The sequence below is a fragment of the Candoia aspera genome, chromosome 2 (assembly GCF_035149785.1).
Source record: "Candoia aspera isolate rCanAsp1 chromosome 2, rCanAsp1.hap2, whole genome shotgun sequence".
In the NCBI taxonomy this organism is placed as follows: Eukaryota; Metazoa; Chordata; class Lepidosauria; order Squamata; family Boidae; genus Candoia; species Candoia aspera.
Genome location: NC_086154.1, coordinates 224,001,465 through 224,017,929, shown reverse-complemented (window position 1 = coordinate 224,017,929; position 16,465 = coordinate 224,001,465). Strand labels below are relative to the sequence as shown.

The 16,465-nt window shown below is 37.6% G+C and overlaps 1 protein-coding gene across 1 annotated transcript in view; it reads left to right on the top strand.

Annotated features, from left to right (window-relative positions):
- The window catches only part of FAM81B (family with sequence similarity 81 member B), a 34,052-nt gene continuing 17,587 nt past the window's right edge, over nucleotides 1-16,465 (top strand). Inside the window, exons 1-2 of the mRNA XM_063295413.1 lie at nucleotides 1-57; nucleotides 15,184-15,442. Of these exons, the coding sequence (XP_063151483.1) occupies nucleotides 14-57; nucleotides 15,184-15,442 (303 nt within the window). The 5' untranslated portion in view covers nucleotides 1-13. The remainder of the gene's footprint in view (nucleotides 58-15,183; nucleotides 15,443-16,465) is intronic.

Genomic DNA, 16,465 nt, shown 5'->3' with positions numbered 1-16,465 from the left:
ACTGCAAATAAAAATGTCAACAGAGAACACTACAGAGTTGGTGAAATACCTTGAGAAGTAAGTGAACCGTGTTCTAGTGTTTCAGTGATCACAAGTTATAACTATTCTAAAACAAAAGTAAAGCAGAAGAAAATAGGAAGTATTCACTTTTTGTTAACTGTGAATTATGGTTAACTCAACTATAATAAATTAAAAGAAGCAATTCTGACTTGCATTAATAAACCTTAATTTAAACGAATCCCACTTGGGCCTCACAAACTGATTAATTTGGCAATGCAAGTTGATTAAACTAGAAAACATATGTTTCCTATCTTCTCACAACCATGACTTGTGAGAAGGGTTATATATGGCCCAAGCTTCAAAGAAGCTTATTCCCAAAGCGTTAAATTATGTCCTATGAGTAACCAAACAGAGATCCTGGAATCATATACAATTCTCTAATCTTCATGTTTGTTTGTTTGGATCTCTAAAGAGCTAGTTTGGGCACCAAAAATCAGGAACATAATTTCTGCAATTTTGAGGCAGAAAACATGTAAAAACTGTAGTTTTGACCTTAAAAAGTTTATAAAACAAAGGGTTATTTAAGAATTATATTTGAGCTACACAAATCCCTTGATACTTTTTTTTATCATGGAAGTTAAGAGGCTTCAGTATTTTAACCTGAGAATGCTGAGCAAAGGTATAGGCTATTTAAGTAGACGTGGTTTTGTCAGTGGGCCTGGGGACCCCAGGTCACTACGGAGCCAATCAAATGATTAATTTGAGCATGTTTGTTGCCACCATGGGGTGTGTGTTTTGTTTTATGGATTTTAATTCTGTAAGCCGCCCAGACTTGGTGTGTGTTGGGCAGCCATATAAATTTGTTTAATAAATAAATAATAAGTAACTGCTCAAAGATAATATTTCCATTTTTTGCTGCTCACATTCTCATGTATACTCCAGGACACTGTGTCTGTAGGGTATGGTGAAAAAAGTCAATATGGCAATTGCCAGTTTTCTATGTGTGTTGCACCATTATGGCTGCCATCTTGATGTTTTTGACCACAACCTGCATACATCCCAGTAATAACATCAGCTTCTTGGATTCTACCCAGACCACTTGCCCATTATTTATTTTCCCAATAATATAATGCTATTTATACTGCAGTAAATGTTTCATGAATGTGCTCCTATATTAAGTAATATATGAAAACTTCTTTTCAATTTTATTTTAATTCTTTTTTGGACAAAGGTCTATCACAGCAACTCAAATTAATTTTAAAAAAAGCATTCTTTGAAATCTTTATTTTGACTGTGTAATATATCCTAGCAGAAATAAATGGTTTACATCTTGAACACATGTAATTAAAATGTGGATTTGGGGACACTAAGAAATCCTTTCCACAAATTTTAGCCTTGAAAACTTCTCGCACAGAAAGGAGTAATCACATCTATTTTAGGTACGTAGTAGTGAATTCATGGGGGTGTTGGCCCAGCCCAATGCTGGGTTCATTCATCTGGTGCGATGAGCCAATGAATTGCACAGAGTCGAGGAAAGTGGAATTCAAACATTTTATTTCTGTGCAGAGCAAAGAGGTACACTTGGTGTACCACAAGTACAAATCAAGCGCTTCTGCTGAAATTCAGCATGCTCTTTTATACCATAAAATCACAAATACATGTCATAATTTCCTGAGTTTACATCGCTTGTTCCTGATTTATTGAAGACATGCGCAGTTTAGATTAATATCCAGTAATAAGTATTGGGGGTACACTTAATTAACTATGCTCTCCGCCTCTGGGTGTTTTCTAACATGCTAATGATAAACTTTGTTTCACCTCCAGACCTTTGCCCAGACATTCTTGACCACAGCTAAGCTAAATGCCAAGTAACCTTACCTTCCAGTAAAAAGTTCTTACAAAGCCAAAACCTGCCGGCTACTCTGACACTTCTTGCATATGAGGTGTTTGTGGTCTACGTCTTTAGTTCCTACTAGCAGGTGCTAAAGCAAATGTTAGCTAACCGCTGATTCTGACAAGCAAAAGCATCAGCAGAGTGATTAAAATAGAATAGCTCTGGCTGAAGCTAATTAATGGCTTACAAAACCCCCTAATGGTTTGTTAATAGGCTAATAGGCCAGGCCCTCAGCTCAAAAAAATGAGCTAAGTAAAGTAGGTGAATGAATAGGTAAATGGGTGCAAGGTTGTTGTAATCATTATGAACATATTGATACTGGTTTTAGAAGGTCAGAAAGCCTGAAACATTTATTCTTGACTGCAGGGACTGGTGCAACCATTCCCTCCAATAGATGCTCCAGTATGTCTCTTAAGGAATACAATTAATGCAATTAAGTATTAGTTTTAAACTACTTAAAGGGTTACTTGTTTACTTAGCTTCCATATGCAATAGACAGTTCATTTTCGTCAGTTTTGCTGTGGTGGGAAAGTAGCTTTGGAAAAGACAGTTGCATCTGTTAGGCAGGATTTCAGTGCTACTGAATCATGTTGCTCAGCCTCCCTGGATCTGCTTGGAATGAAGAATGGACATTTTGGTTTAAGTCTCCTGGTGTATATTTTTAAATCTAGTTAATTTTTTATTTCTGTGCTAAATCCCCAAAAGGGCATAAATAATTTGGCTTATCTGATTTAGAATCTGAGTAGGGTAAACCCTAGTTAGGATTTGGATGGGGGAACACCTGAGAATTCCAGGGCTGATGGCTAGAGTGGGAAGTTAAAAAAAAAATCACAAGATTATACCAAGTTACTTCTCAAATGCTGTCAAAAAAAAAGCCACCAAGAATTGAGTACAACTTGGATGCATCTTTTATTTTTTTATTGCAAAGGAATATTTACCTTTTTACCACTAGAGACATGGCGGCAGCAGCATGCTGTGATTAAATCATTTAGTTTCTTGCCTCTAAGATCTTGTAACTGTGGATTCATGTATAATTAATTCCCCAATTGAGTTAGGATCAGGCTGTCTGAAAAATGAATGTAATTTTGCACTGTTCCTGTCAGTTTACAGACAGACGGAGTATGACTTGTTTACAGAAGTCTGTGTGTTCTTAGAGCTACTACTATCATTAATGACTGCTGTTGAAGACCCTAGCCACCAAATGCTAAGGGTGTTTTTATAACATTTGCCTTTGATTTATTTTCCTTTGGGGATTTAAAATCAGATGTTGTTGCTGAAATTTTTTTTAATGCTTTGTTTACTAAAAACATTTGCAGAACAATTTTCAGGCAGTTTCTTTAAGAAATCTCTAATATAATTATGAAGATTGTAATACTTCACAGCCCTCATTCTTATTCTATCATTTACCTAGCTAGTTTGATCTTTTCAGGGGACACGGTGGCGCTGCGGCTTAAACCGCTGAGCTGCTGAGCTTGCCGATCAGAAGGTTGGCAGTTCGAATCCGCGTGACGGGGTGAGCTCCCGTTGCTAGTCCCAGCTTCTGCCAACCTAGCAGTTCGAAAATATGCAAATGTGAGTAGATTAATAGGTACCGCTTCGGCAGGCAGGTAACGGTGTTCTGTGTAGTCATGCCAGCCACGTGACCACGGAAGTGTCTACGGACAAATGCCGGCTCTTCGGCTTTGAAACAGAGATGAGCACCGCCCCTAGAGTCGGACACGACTGGACTTAATGTCAAGGGAAACCTTTACCTTTACCTTTGATCTTTTCATGATCAGGATATAGCTTCCCTCCCTTTTTTCAGTGGTATCTCAGGCAGTGATTCACATGTATCTATATTTAATTCCAATTGAGGAACATCTTTTTGTTATAACATACCTAGGCTTTGGGTACTGATGCCAAAATCCCAAATGTATTTTCCAGAACAATCTTTTCCTATTTGGTACTTACCATATGTTTACCATATATGCTGGTTTTAAAATGCTATAAATTAGTTCAATTTGGTTGGGAATTTTTGTTGAAACATCTGGAGGTACCGGTTGGGAAAGATTCTTCCAGAGTCCTGGATACATTTCATCAACAATATTTTTTCCCTCTAAGTTATATTGTTGTATTATAGTTCTGTGGCTTTCATTGCTGCCAACTGATTTTAATAAGTCTAATTACTATGTTGGGTTAATTTTTAGGGAGAAGACATGCTTGTGAAAAGAAGGATTAATTTTTCATTCCCAGTATACTACTAAAATCCCTCTCCCAGTATGGCAGTTAAGGAAAAAATGTCTTTCATTTGTCAATAGTCGGGGAAAATATTTCTCCCAGGATCTTAGAGACAGAGACAACATCCTTCAGTTTGGACTTGGAAGCCTTTATTGACAACTGTGCTGGGAAAATAAAAATGCAGAATCCAACCCATCTAAGCATGGTAATATTGCCCCTATATAGCTGGCCTAGAACAATACATCACAGAATTGAAACATACCAGAACAAAGCAGTTTGATAAGGAGTTGTGAATTTCTCAGTTACATTACTACCTACCTCCTCTCACCTTCTTTTTCCTGCATCTTAATTTTTTTCTACTGAGTACGAAGGCTAATAAAGAACAAAGCTGGTGCCTTCTCAGCTGTCCTGAGATTTTCTTCTTTAATTCTAATTGTGTGAGGCTGGTAGCAGTTTTCAAAATCAGGAAAAGATGAGCCTATTGAAAATGAAGAATTGCATTTTTACTGCCTTCCTAGGAGACAATGTAATGTTAACAAGATATCCTTCTGATACCTAAATGAATCTTGAGTTGTCCATGCATAGAGGAGAATAGCTACTCTTGATCTTTCTCTCTCTCTCTTGTAACATTGTACATGGAAATCTGGTGCTAAGTGTAAGGCTTTATAGCCTGCTGTGCATATAAATTCTTATATGTGAATGTGGATTGGGTAAATGGAAAAATGTCACAAGTACGTGCTGCATGGAAAGATATCTTCAAAAAGTATAAGTGAAGTAGAAGGAGAGCATTATATGCACCAACTTGCCTTCTCTTCTTAGGTTTCCTTTTTTCCTATGTGCTATCCAGTCCATGCTCCAACCTTTCTTTTTCCTATTCCCTGACCTGCCTGATCCTTCTACACAGTTCTTCACAATCTTCTTGCTGTTCTAAGTCCTTTTCCTCAGTCTCTAGCTCTCATTTCTTCCCACTATCTTCCAAACATTTTGTACTTTCTTCTCCACAGTAATAACAGGTTATTTTATTATGAACTGAATTGAATTTAAGGAACCAGTTCTGATTAACAAACTAACTGATAAGGAAATGATTCAATTTGGATCAAGAGCTGGGTAGAAATTGGGAAATTAATTGGGCTTCCTAATTCAACTTGGCTTGGATCAGAGTTTTGTATATGTTTTGAAATGCTGCTTTTGCCATTTTTTTAGATTGTGAGAAAGTGTACTAGAAAAAAGACAACAGGCATTCCTTTTTATAGATTTTATTTTTTCATACCCCTGCACAGCTACCACAAATTAATTGTAACTGATGGGGATAATTAAAGTGATCCAAGAGTGGATGCAAATTAACTGAAGAACTATATTTTATGTTTATTTGGGATATTTGGATGGGATTAATTAATTTCTTTGGAATTTAAATAAAGCCTAATCATAATTTATGTTTGTGTATATAGATATAAAATTCCTTGGGCATATTTTATGGAGATTTATGTTCTTTTGGCCTACATCCTCTTAACTGTTGGCCAACAATGGCTGGAGTGTTAGAGGTTCCTGATGATGCCAGAGCTTGATTTGCGGTGATGGGGAGGGTTAATATCCTCCAAAATCAGCAGAAAGGAAACACTTGCTTTACTCTGAAAGCTAATACATTTATTTTAGGATAACAGGGATCAAGGTATCTCCCTGCCAGGTAAGTATCAAATGCAGCTTATAGATGAAAAGCCTTTTGTCACAGCATAGGTAGCCAGGTTTTGTGCAGCGGCAATGAAGATTCATCAGACCCTGATGGGCTGATTTTTGTAACGTACCTTATGTAACAGTAATTCATTAAATTTTTATATATTAACATAGTTGTAATTTTAGATACTTACATTTTACATTTTATATTTAACATAATCTTAGTGACTATATTATCATCTAGTATAGTCTGCACCTTAGATTGCACTGATAGAGTTTAGCTAGGTAGTTTTATAAATGTATTTTAACTTTATTTTAACCTTTAATTTTATTTTATTCTAGATTGTTATCATTTTAAGATAGATTATGTATATTTTCACAGGGCATCATCTTTGTGCTGGTCTAAGACTGCAATAAATGATTGATTGGTAGGATAACAGGGAAGAGAAACCTGTTAAGTCACAGGTTTTATATACACAGGCTGTACATATTCAGTATTTATTCAACTGGAAGAGAAAACACATCTATGAGCTATGAATTTTAAAAAAATACTGGATAAGTTTTAATCATAAAAAGATTTGATTTAATTCTGACATGGTAGTTGCTTTCATGTATTTGCACAGTTCTGGAGCACAGTTGTTCAGAGTTGCTCCAGAAGACAGGATAGGAAACAATGGGTTCATATTACATGGAAATATATTTCAGTTGGCCATCATTCCACAAGTAACAGGGTGCCCCATAAGTGGTAAAATCTCCTTCGCTATAGATTTCTAAACTGAGGCTGGATGGCCATTTGTCAGGATTGCTGTAGCAGCTGATTCTTGAACTGGGCAGGGGGTTGAACCCAAAGATCTCCAAGCATTCTTCCAATCATTCCATTCTCTGATTCAGACTTTAGTGGATAGATCCACATTGCCTGGTCTCCAGGTTTAAACAGTTAATTTTCTTCACATTCATGCTCCCTTTTCTGGTTATTAATATAGTCTTACTTCATATGTCACTCTGAGACATGGTTTAACCATAATTTATTGAACAAATCAAAATTGGTTGGATTTGCAAATCATGCTAAGCAGTAAACATTGGTTTACAAAGCAGAATAGTGAACTCACATAGCAACTAAGCCCAAACAGACCAACCACATCATGTTGGAGTGTTTACTGTATCTTTAAGGTGATAAATATATCATGCCATCCCTTTCAAAACATATTAAAGGCAAACCATAAGAACTTTCCCTGGCTATAATATACAAATGGATCAATGGGAAAATATGTGGTTGAAAGTTTTGAAATTTAAATTATGTTTTAGCTTTAAAGAGAATTTTTATAAAATGATGTATCATTGGTATCTGTTACCAGAAAAATTGTCTAGAATGTATAAAAGCCCTCTGAATCTTTGCTGGAAATGTGAACAACATGAAGGGATATTTTATCATGTTTGGTGGAGATGTGAAAAAAAAAATAGGATACAAATACATCCATTAATTCAGAAGATTTTAAAGATAAAGTACAACTGAATCTAGAAACTTTTCTTTTGGGATTAATGGACAAGCAACTAGAAAAAAGTCATAGATCATTGTTTTTATATATGACAACTGCAACAAGACTGTTGTATACCCAAAAGTGGAAAGGTTTGATACTACCCATAATGGAGGAATGGTCGGTAAAGATGATGGAATTTGCAGAGATGGCTAAATTAACTTCCTTGATCAGAGATAAGACAATATCTACATTTATGGCTGACTGGAAACCCTTTATAGACTTTTTGCATGAAACAGAAAAAAAATGCACTTATGACTTGTGGTTTTGATGATTAAGAAAGTAATTAGATGATAGAAAAAAGTGAGCTTTTTACAATATAAGTCAGTGATTTCAGTCTTTCCTAGAAGAATAGCAAGAGTTATGTAATGATGTTCCCAATTTGATAAGCGTCTTCTTAAGATTTGATCAGAAAGACTCATCCTTGGAATCTTGATATTCTACTATTTTAGGTTTGTACAGGATAAACTTCAGCAAAGGATCATTAGCTTGTCGTGGTGCTGGAGCTTGAGCACCTCAATGATGCCATGAGCTAAACCGTGAAGGGCCACCCAAGACGGGAAAGTCATGACAGAGAGGTCAGACTAAATGCGATCCCTGGGGAAGGTAATGGCAACCCACCCCAGTATTCTTGCCGTGAAAACTAAATGGATCAGTACAACCAGAGATATGTCGGTATACCATCAGAAGATGAGACCCCCAGGTCGGAAGATGGTCAAAATGCTACTGGGGAGGAATAGAGGATGAGTTCAACTAGCCCCAGAGGTGATGACGCAGCTAGCTCAAAGCCGAAAGGACGGCTAGCGGCCGACAGTGCTGGTGGTGAATGGCGAATCCGATGTTCTAAGGATCAACACACCATTGGAACCTGGAATGTAAGATCTATGAGCCAGGGCAAATTGGATGTGGTTATTGGTGAGATGTCAAGATTAAAGATGGACATTTTGGGCATCAGTGAACTGAAATGGACTGGAATGGGCCACTTCACATCAAATGACCACCAGATCTACTACTGTGGACAAGAGGACCACAGAAGAAATGGAGTAGCCTTCATAATTAATAGTAAAGTGGCTAAAGCAGTGCTTGGATACAATCCAAAAAACGACAGAATGATCTCAATTCAAATTCAGGGCAAGCCATCTAACATCACAGTGATCCAAATATACGCCCCAACCACAGATGCTGAAGAAGCTGAAGTAGAGCAGTTCTATGAGGACCTGCAGCACCTACTGGACAACACACCTAAAAGAGACGTTATTTTCATCACAGGAGACTGGAATGCTAAGGTGGGCAGTCAAATGACACCTGCAATTACAGGTAAGCATGGCCTGGGAGAACAAAACGAAGCAGGACATAGGCTAATAGAATTTTACTCTGCATAACAGCGTAAAATTTTTTTACTCTTTTATCAAAATTTTTTTACTCTTTTATCACTCTGCATAACAAACACTCTCCTCCGACAACCTAAGAGACGGCTTTATACATGGACTTCACCAGATGGACAACACCGAAATCAGATTGACTACATCCTTTGCAGCCAAAGGTGGCGGACATCTATACAGTCGGTAAAAACAAGACCTGGAGCTGACTGTGGTTCCAATCACGAACTTCTTATTGAACAATTTAGGATCAGACTAAAGAGATTAGGGAAGACCCACAGATTAGCTAGATATGAGCTCACTAATATTCCTAAGGAATATGCAGTGGAGGTGAAGAATAGATTTAAGGGACTGGACTTAGTAGATAGGGTCCCGGAAGAACTATGGACAGAAGTTGGCAGCATTGTTCAGGAGGCGGCAACAAAATACATCCCAAAGAAAGAGAAAACCAAGAAGGCAAAGTGGCTGTCTGCCGAGACACTAGAAGTAGCCCAAGAAAGAAGGAAAGCAAAAGGCAACAGCGATAGGAGGAGATATGCCCAATTAAATGCAAAATTCCAGAGGTTAGCCAGAAGAGATAAGGAATTATTTTTAAACAACCAATGCGCAGAAGTGGAAGAAGACAATAGAATAGGAAGGACAAGAGACCTCTTCCAGAAAATTAGAAACATTGGAGGTAAATTCCAGGCCAAAATGGGTATGATCAAAAACAAAGATGGCAAGGACCTAACAGAAGAAGAAGAGATCAAGAAAAGGTGGCAAGAATTTACGGAAGACCTGTATAGGAAGGATAACAATATCTGGGAGAGCTTTGACGGTGTGGTCAGTGAGCTAGAGCCAGACATCCTGAAGAGTGAGGTTGAATGGGCCTTAAGAAGCATTGCTAATAACAAGGCAGCAGGAGATGACAGTATCCCAGCTGAACTGTTCAAAATCTTGCGAGATGATGCTGTCAAGGTAATGCATGCTATATGCCAGCAAATTTGGAAAACACAAGAATGGCCATCAGATTGGAAACAATCAACTTATATCCCCATACCAAAAAAGGGAAACACTAAAGAATGCTCAAACTATCGAACAGTGGCACTCATTTCACATGCCAGTAAGGTAATGCTCAAGATCCTGCAAGGTAGACTTCAGCAATTCCTGGAGCGAGAATTGCCAGATGTACAAGCTGGGTTTAGAAAAGGCAGAGGAACTAGGGACCAAATTGCCAATATCCGCTGGATAATCGAAAAAGCCAGGGAGTTTCAGAAAAACATCTATTTCTGTTTTATTGACTATTCTAAAGCCTTTGACTGTGTGGACCATAACAAATTGTGGCAAGTTCTTAGTGGTATGGGGATACCAAGTCATCTTGTATGCCTCCTGAGAAATCAGTATAACAACTAAGTAGCAACAGTAAGAACAGACCATGGAAAAACAGACTGGTTTAAGATTGGGAAAGGAGTACGGCAGGGCTGTATACTCTCACCCTACCTATTCAACTTGTACACAGAACACATCATGCGACAAGCTGGGCTTGAGGAATCCAAGGCTGGAGTTAAAATCACTGGAAGAAACATTAACAATCTCAGATATGCAGATGATACTACTTTGATGGCTGAAAGCGAAGAGGAACTGAGGAGCCTTATGATGAAGGTGAAAGAAGAAAGTACAAAAGCTGGCTTGCAGCTAAATCTCAAAAAAGCCAAGATTATGGCAACCAGCTTGATTGATAACTGGCAAATAGAGGGAGAAAATGTAGAAGCAGTGAAAGACTTTGTATTTCTAGGTGCGAAGATTACTGCAGATGCTGACTGCAGTCAGGAAATCAGAAGACGCTTAATCCTTGGGAGAAGAGCAATGACAAATCTCGATAAAATAGTTAAGAGCAGAGACATCACACTGATGACAAAAGTCCGCATAGTTAAAGCAATGGTGTTCCCCGTAGTGACATATGGCTGCGAGAGCTGGACCATAAGGAAGGCTGAGAGAAGGAAGATCGATGCTTTTGAACTGTGGTGCTGGAGGAAAATTCTGAGAGTGCCTTGGACTGCAAGAAGGTCAAACCAGTCCATCCTCCAGGAAATCAAGCCAGACTGCTCACTTGAGGGAATGATATTAAAGGCAAAACTGAAATACTTTGGCCACATAATGAGAAGACAGGACACCCTGGAGAAGATGCTGATGGTAGGGAGAGTGGAAGGCCAAAGGAAGAGGGGCCGACCAAGGGCAAGATGGATGGATGATATTCTAGAGGTGACGGACTCGTCCCTGGGGGAGCTGGGGGTGTTGACGACCGACAGGAAGCTCTGGCGTGGGCTGGTCCATGAAGTCATGAAGAGTCGGAAGTGACTGAACAAATAACACACAGGATAAAAAATCTTGATTTCAGGTGTTCAAGGAGACACAAGTTTATTAGAGGTCAATGTTTATGAGGAGTCATCCTTTCCTTATTCCCTCTGCCCCTTGCAGATGTGATCTTTTGGGTTTAATGACAACAGTGCCTAAAGGGATAACACTTCAATGACAACAGTGCCTAAAGGGATAACACTTCAATTGTGGGGTGATGGAACTAGCACACAGACATTCTGGTGAAAGGTTGATTGCTGGGCTTTCAAGGAGCTGAACTTAGCCCCTCCAGTACATTACCTCCTAAGATCTCAGAACCATGCAGTTCCTGGGTCCCTGGAGCAGCCTTAACTCTTAACAGCCTGGAAGAACCAGCTGGCTTCATCTCCACTGAGTCTGGATCAGAGAAAGGAGTTTGAATACCAATGTCCATCCTTTGAATTGATCTGAATCCCAGCTCCAGGTGAACCATAACTTTAGGAATGCTAGGCATGCTGAAATGACTCAGCCAAGAACTGATGCCTTCCTTTCTGTCCTTTCATGAACTTCTAGAGGCTCTATCTATTACCAGTTCTTGAGAAACAGCAAAGTGTGCTGCCCTTATCCTTTCAGTCCTCCCACCACCCCCAATTTATATGTATGTTACAATATAACATGACTTAACAGTCCTTCTGCATTTTTCCACTGTCTCCTGCTGAACTCCTGATTTAAATGCTAAGGAGCATGCACCAGTCTCCTGACTCCTCTCCGCTGCGTATCCAGATCATTCAAAGAAAAAAAGATAATATATTGGCCTTCTTCTCTTCCTTAAAAACTATAGTGTATATGTTGTTCCATTGCTAGCATCCAGGGATTATTCAGTGCTGTTAGCAAGTTGTGTTTTAAATGCTACTACCTGATTATTAATTTTTCCCTCATTGCCATTTTACATTGACTGTTACTTCCTCCATCGAGTGCTTTGTTGGGGGGTTGTCTGTGCTTTCATTGCTATTCTCTTAACAATGTTTATTGTTTTAAGGGCTATTTCCCAAATTGGTTTGCAAAATAATCTTTAGATTAGCGATCCTAACTTGCATAAAATAGTGTGAGCCTGCTTGGGGTAAAAGTAAGTTTTCATTGTAGTTGTAGTATGCTGACCAAAGTGTGCCAGAACAGCTCAGTGCTGTCTTTACCATTAGTAGGGAATGTTATGTTTAACTATGAATGAAAGGGCTAAAACATATTAGGAGAAAGAAGTATAGTGTAATCTAGGTTCTTAAGATGTGTATGAAAATAGGAACTAAATGATTCCTGTAGTGAGATCTGTGCTGATCTAATTGTTCCTATTTAAGCCCAAAGGGAAAGATAAGTTAGACTGTGTGCACGTGCACATGCACATACACGTGAATGCTAATGTGATGTAAGGTGTTGGACTAGGAATGTAAAGACCCAGATTCTAGTTCTCCCTTAGACGTGGAAGCTAGCTGGGTGACTTTGGGCCAGTCACTCTCTTTCAGCCCTAGATTGGGAAGTTGAAAAACGTCTGTCTACTAACTTGCACTAAACTAGCATGTAGATTATTGATCTGAGCTAATAATGATCTCTCTCTCTCTGTCTCTTTCTGACACCCCACCCGCATACTTTTCATACTGTTCTAATTTTTTAAAAATTTTAAATCCTCTATTTACTAAAATACGTTTACAGTTAAAGTACAGTCTATATACAAAAAATCATGGTACAACAACTATAGTAAGACAAAATAACAAAGCAAAATATTTTCTATTAAGAGAAAAAAAAAGGGAAAGGGAAAAAGGGAAAAGTTTCTGACTATCATAGCTATAGATATTCTTATATTTGGCTTTTGTAATCTCTTATCTCTATTTCCCCTTATATTACCATTATTTCTATTTAACTAATTCATTAATATAAAAAAACCCTAGTCATAGCTTCATTTTGTTCGGTTATAAGCAGGTAATCAAGAAGTGGTTGCCGTAATTCCTTAAATCTCTAAGTATTTTTATCTTTCATCAGAAATGTCAATTTTGCCATTTGTGCTAAATCTAATAATTTAATTTAATATTAAATTAATATTAGAAATTATTAGATTTAAATTATTAGACATACTGTTCTAATGTTAAATATGACAGAATAGATTAAATCGTGATACATCAAAATAATCTGTAAATTAGTGTTCAGAATTTATCATGTCCTGCAGCCAAATCCATCCACTTTAATAAAGCCTTTTGTTTAAGGTAATAATTATCATATACTGCCTATTCCTAATAATTACGCTGAAGAATCTCCTCTTTCTTCTCCCTCCCCTCAACCCATGAAGAAAAAGGTAATAGTAATTAAAACAGTGAGAATAATTTTCTATCTAGCTTCAGCAGAATTGTGATTCCAGATTCCAAGAGTAAGGGAAAAACGTATTTCCAATCATGTAAATTCTTCCATGTACACCTCATACGTAAAATCCAATTTGTACAACAATGTATGCATTTATTATTTGCCTTGTCTTACTAGAATTGGGGATAAAAATCCAACAGAGTTGGGCAAATTTACTAGGCTGTAATTAAATAGCTTGTAAAATTCCTACCTGAGGCATAACAGCTGGCAATATATTCCCCGGAAAGAATGTAGAGGCAATCGTTCCTTCTGCTTTTGGCAGAATATGTATCCATCCTTGTTTTCCTCTGATATTAAAAACTCAATTCTTCCTTTCCACTATTAAACCTTTTCTCCATGAAGTATGTTTACAACCTATTGGGAAGCCTGTGTGCAGTTGCCTGCTCAGCAATGATGTTTATTCAGCTGCACACAAAATTCATGTGGGGGAGATGGGTGGTGATAAAAAATGATGATAGATAGATAGATAGATAGAGATAGAGAGAGAGAGAGAGAGAGAGAGAGAGAGAGAGAGAGAGAGAGAGAGAGATAAAAATTCATTTCTTTATAAAGCTGTGGAAATGTTTTCAAATCACCCTGAGATTTCTGTAGGTTAGAGTGTAAGACAGCCTGAATCTTAGTGCAGTTCCTTAGGACTTACTATATTCTTTTTAATAATTGATATAACTTCTGTAATATGTATCTTCGGGTTCATGAGCTTTATCTTGCTTTACTTACAGCAACGTTATGAGTGTAGTAAGTTCCCATATAAAATGCTGAGATTATATATGGCCAATTCATTTATGACTTTCAGCACTTTCATTCATTTATGACTTTTCAGCATTTATGACTTTCAGCATTTATGACTTTCAGCATTTATGACTTTCACTTTCCTAAATCCACATCGATTAAGACAACTGTTCTATAATCCCTTCACACTTAAATTACTCAGTAACTGCTATACACTTATTTTCTTGGCACAGAACAGAAGGCATTTTTAATTGTTTTGGAGTTTGAACCTAAACTGTTTAATAATTTTAGCCTGATTTTTGAGCACCATTAAAATAAGAATAGGAGTGAATTCTTTTTTAAATAAAGAATGTGTCATATTGCAACAATCCTATGAAGACTGAGTATGTATTTGCTCAAACATAGAGGCTGAATCTGTTTCACACAACCTTTTAAAGAGCTCACTGTAGTCACACAGGTAATCAGAGCTAATACACCCGCTCTTGAGTCTGATAAACACTTAGGATGGAGAGATTGAGGTATTCTTATTAAATGACCAATACCCAGGTGTTTTGAAGGCAGTAGCAAATTTTTTATGCATATCCTTAGCTTATAGAAACCATTTGGAGCATTCAGTGAAACGTTAACTTTATAGAGCTTTTTTCTTTTATATATGTATGTACTATATATAGTTATTTATGCATGTATTAATGGTGTGCTGTATTTTTAAATTCTATGACTTGGTCTTGGACTGTAAATAAACAAATAAAAATAAAAAACAACCTGTGTCTACTTTCCAACAACACATTGCTCTATTTGTTATGTACTATAAATGTCTGTCGTTCTTCCAGAGGTTGAATTCTCCTCTTCTCCTCCTTTAAACTAAAAGCTTTTTCTTTATTGAGTCATTCATTACACATAGCAATATGCCACCTGAGGTGTAGGCAGAAATTGCAACCTAAATGTACATTATTTTATCTTGTTGCTGTAGCTGGATGCAGTAATAAATGGCTTACCTTTAACTTCCTTTCTACTTAACTCATGTGGTTCCTTTGGTCAGATCTCCAAGCCAGCCATTTCTGCCTGCAATTCCTAATGTGTCTGGAAGCAGAGTGAATTCCTTGGAAGACCGGATATCTAATCAGGAGCGTACCACTGCTGTTCTTCTGGATCAAGCATTTCGGATCAAAGATGGCATTGTTTCATGTCTTCAGGGAAATAAAAGCTTTCAGCAAGGGGAGGCAGCAGCCCACCAGCTATTGGAAAATCACATCCAGATAATCACAAGTATTGTTAAAAAGCTGAGCCATGACATAGAGGTATCTGCAGTTACTGGCAATTTGTTAAACTTTCAGAGGTTCTGCAATTTTCAGCTTTAAAGGGATCAAATTCGTATTAAGTGATACTGTATTAGAATTTTTATATTTTTTTCCTCCCAGAAAGGTAGGAAGTCTAGCCAGCTATTTTCTGTATGCAGGGTACTTAAGGGTTACACCATTTAGGCAGGGGAAATCCTCAAATGACAGAGGCACTTGGCACAGATGCAGCTCTTCCCACTTTCCCCAGATTGAAAACCTCTTCAGAGAACTGGACTAAAACAGATTAACAGTTGCATAGCTTATTCCTAAACTTTTCTATACATAGATATAGCATTCAGAAAAGTTCAGTGTTTATGAGTTAGTTTAGCTTAAAGATTTTTCCAGCTGACCTTTGATTCCATTTTGTTTGCCTTTTCATTCATTGGGATGCAGAGACAGTTTATAGTTCTAAAAGTCTTCATTAGTCTTCACTAGGTGGTAAACTTCCTGAGCATTTCCACTATAGCCTTCTAGCAGTGTTTGAGGATCATAATGTCTATGACTCATGTCAAGAATCTGGGTACGGCTGAAGTATGGCAATAAATGTGCAGTTGCTTTTGATGGATAGTTTTAGAAGTACTTCAAGTGCCATGCTTGTTCTTTTCTGCCATCTTCCTTTATTGATATTCTACAGACATACTGTAGTTGCCCTAAGTTCTTGGTTTGCTATCCAGTTCTATTGTTTTCATCTCAGTGCATGGAATTGGGGGGAAGGGAAATTTTGCCTTACTATTGAAATTATTGTGTTGGCATAAATGGCTTGACTTATGTCCATAGGTGATCATCTGCAAGTCAAGAGGGTTTTTTTTCCCCCACACAAAACGTGCATGCCTAGGATTTTTGAAAAAAAAAATTCCAGACACTGAGATAATTTTAACTGGCTTCCCTTGCGTGTGGGTGTGCCATAATAATCATGAATAATTTGGGTCATGTAGAAAAAGTCATCAGGAAGATGTCTTCTCAGAGTCTTTCTAATAGTTCCAT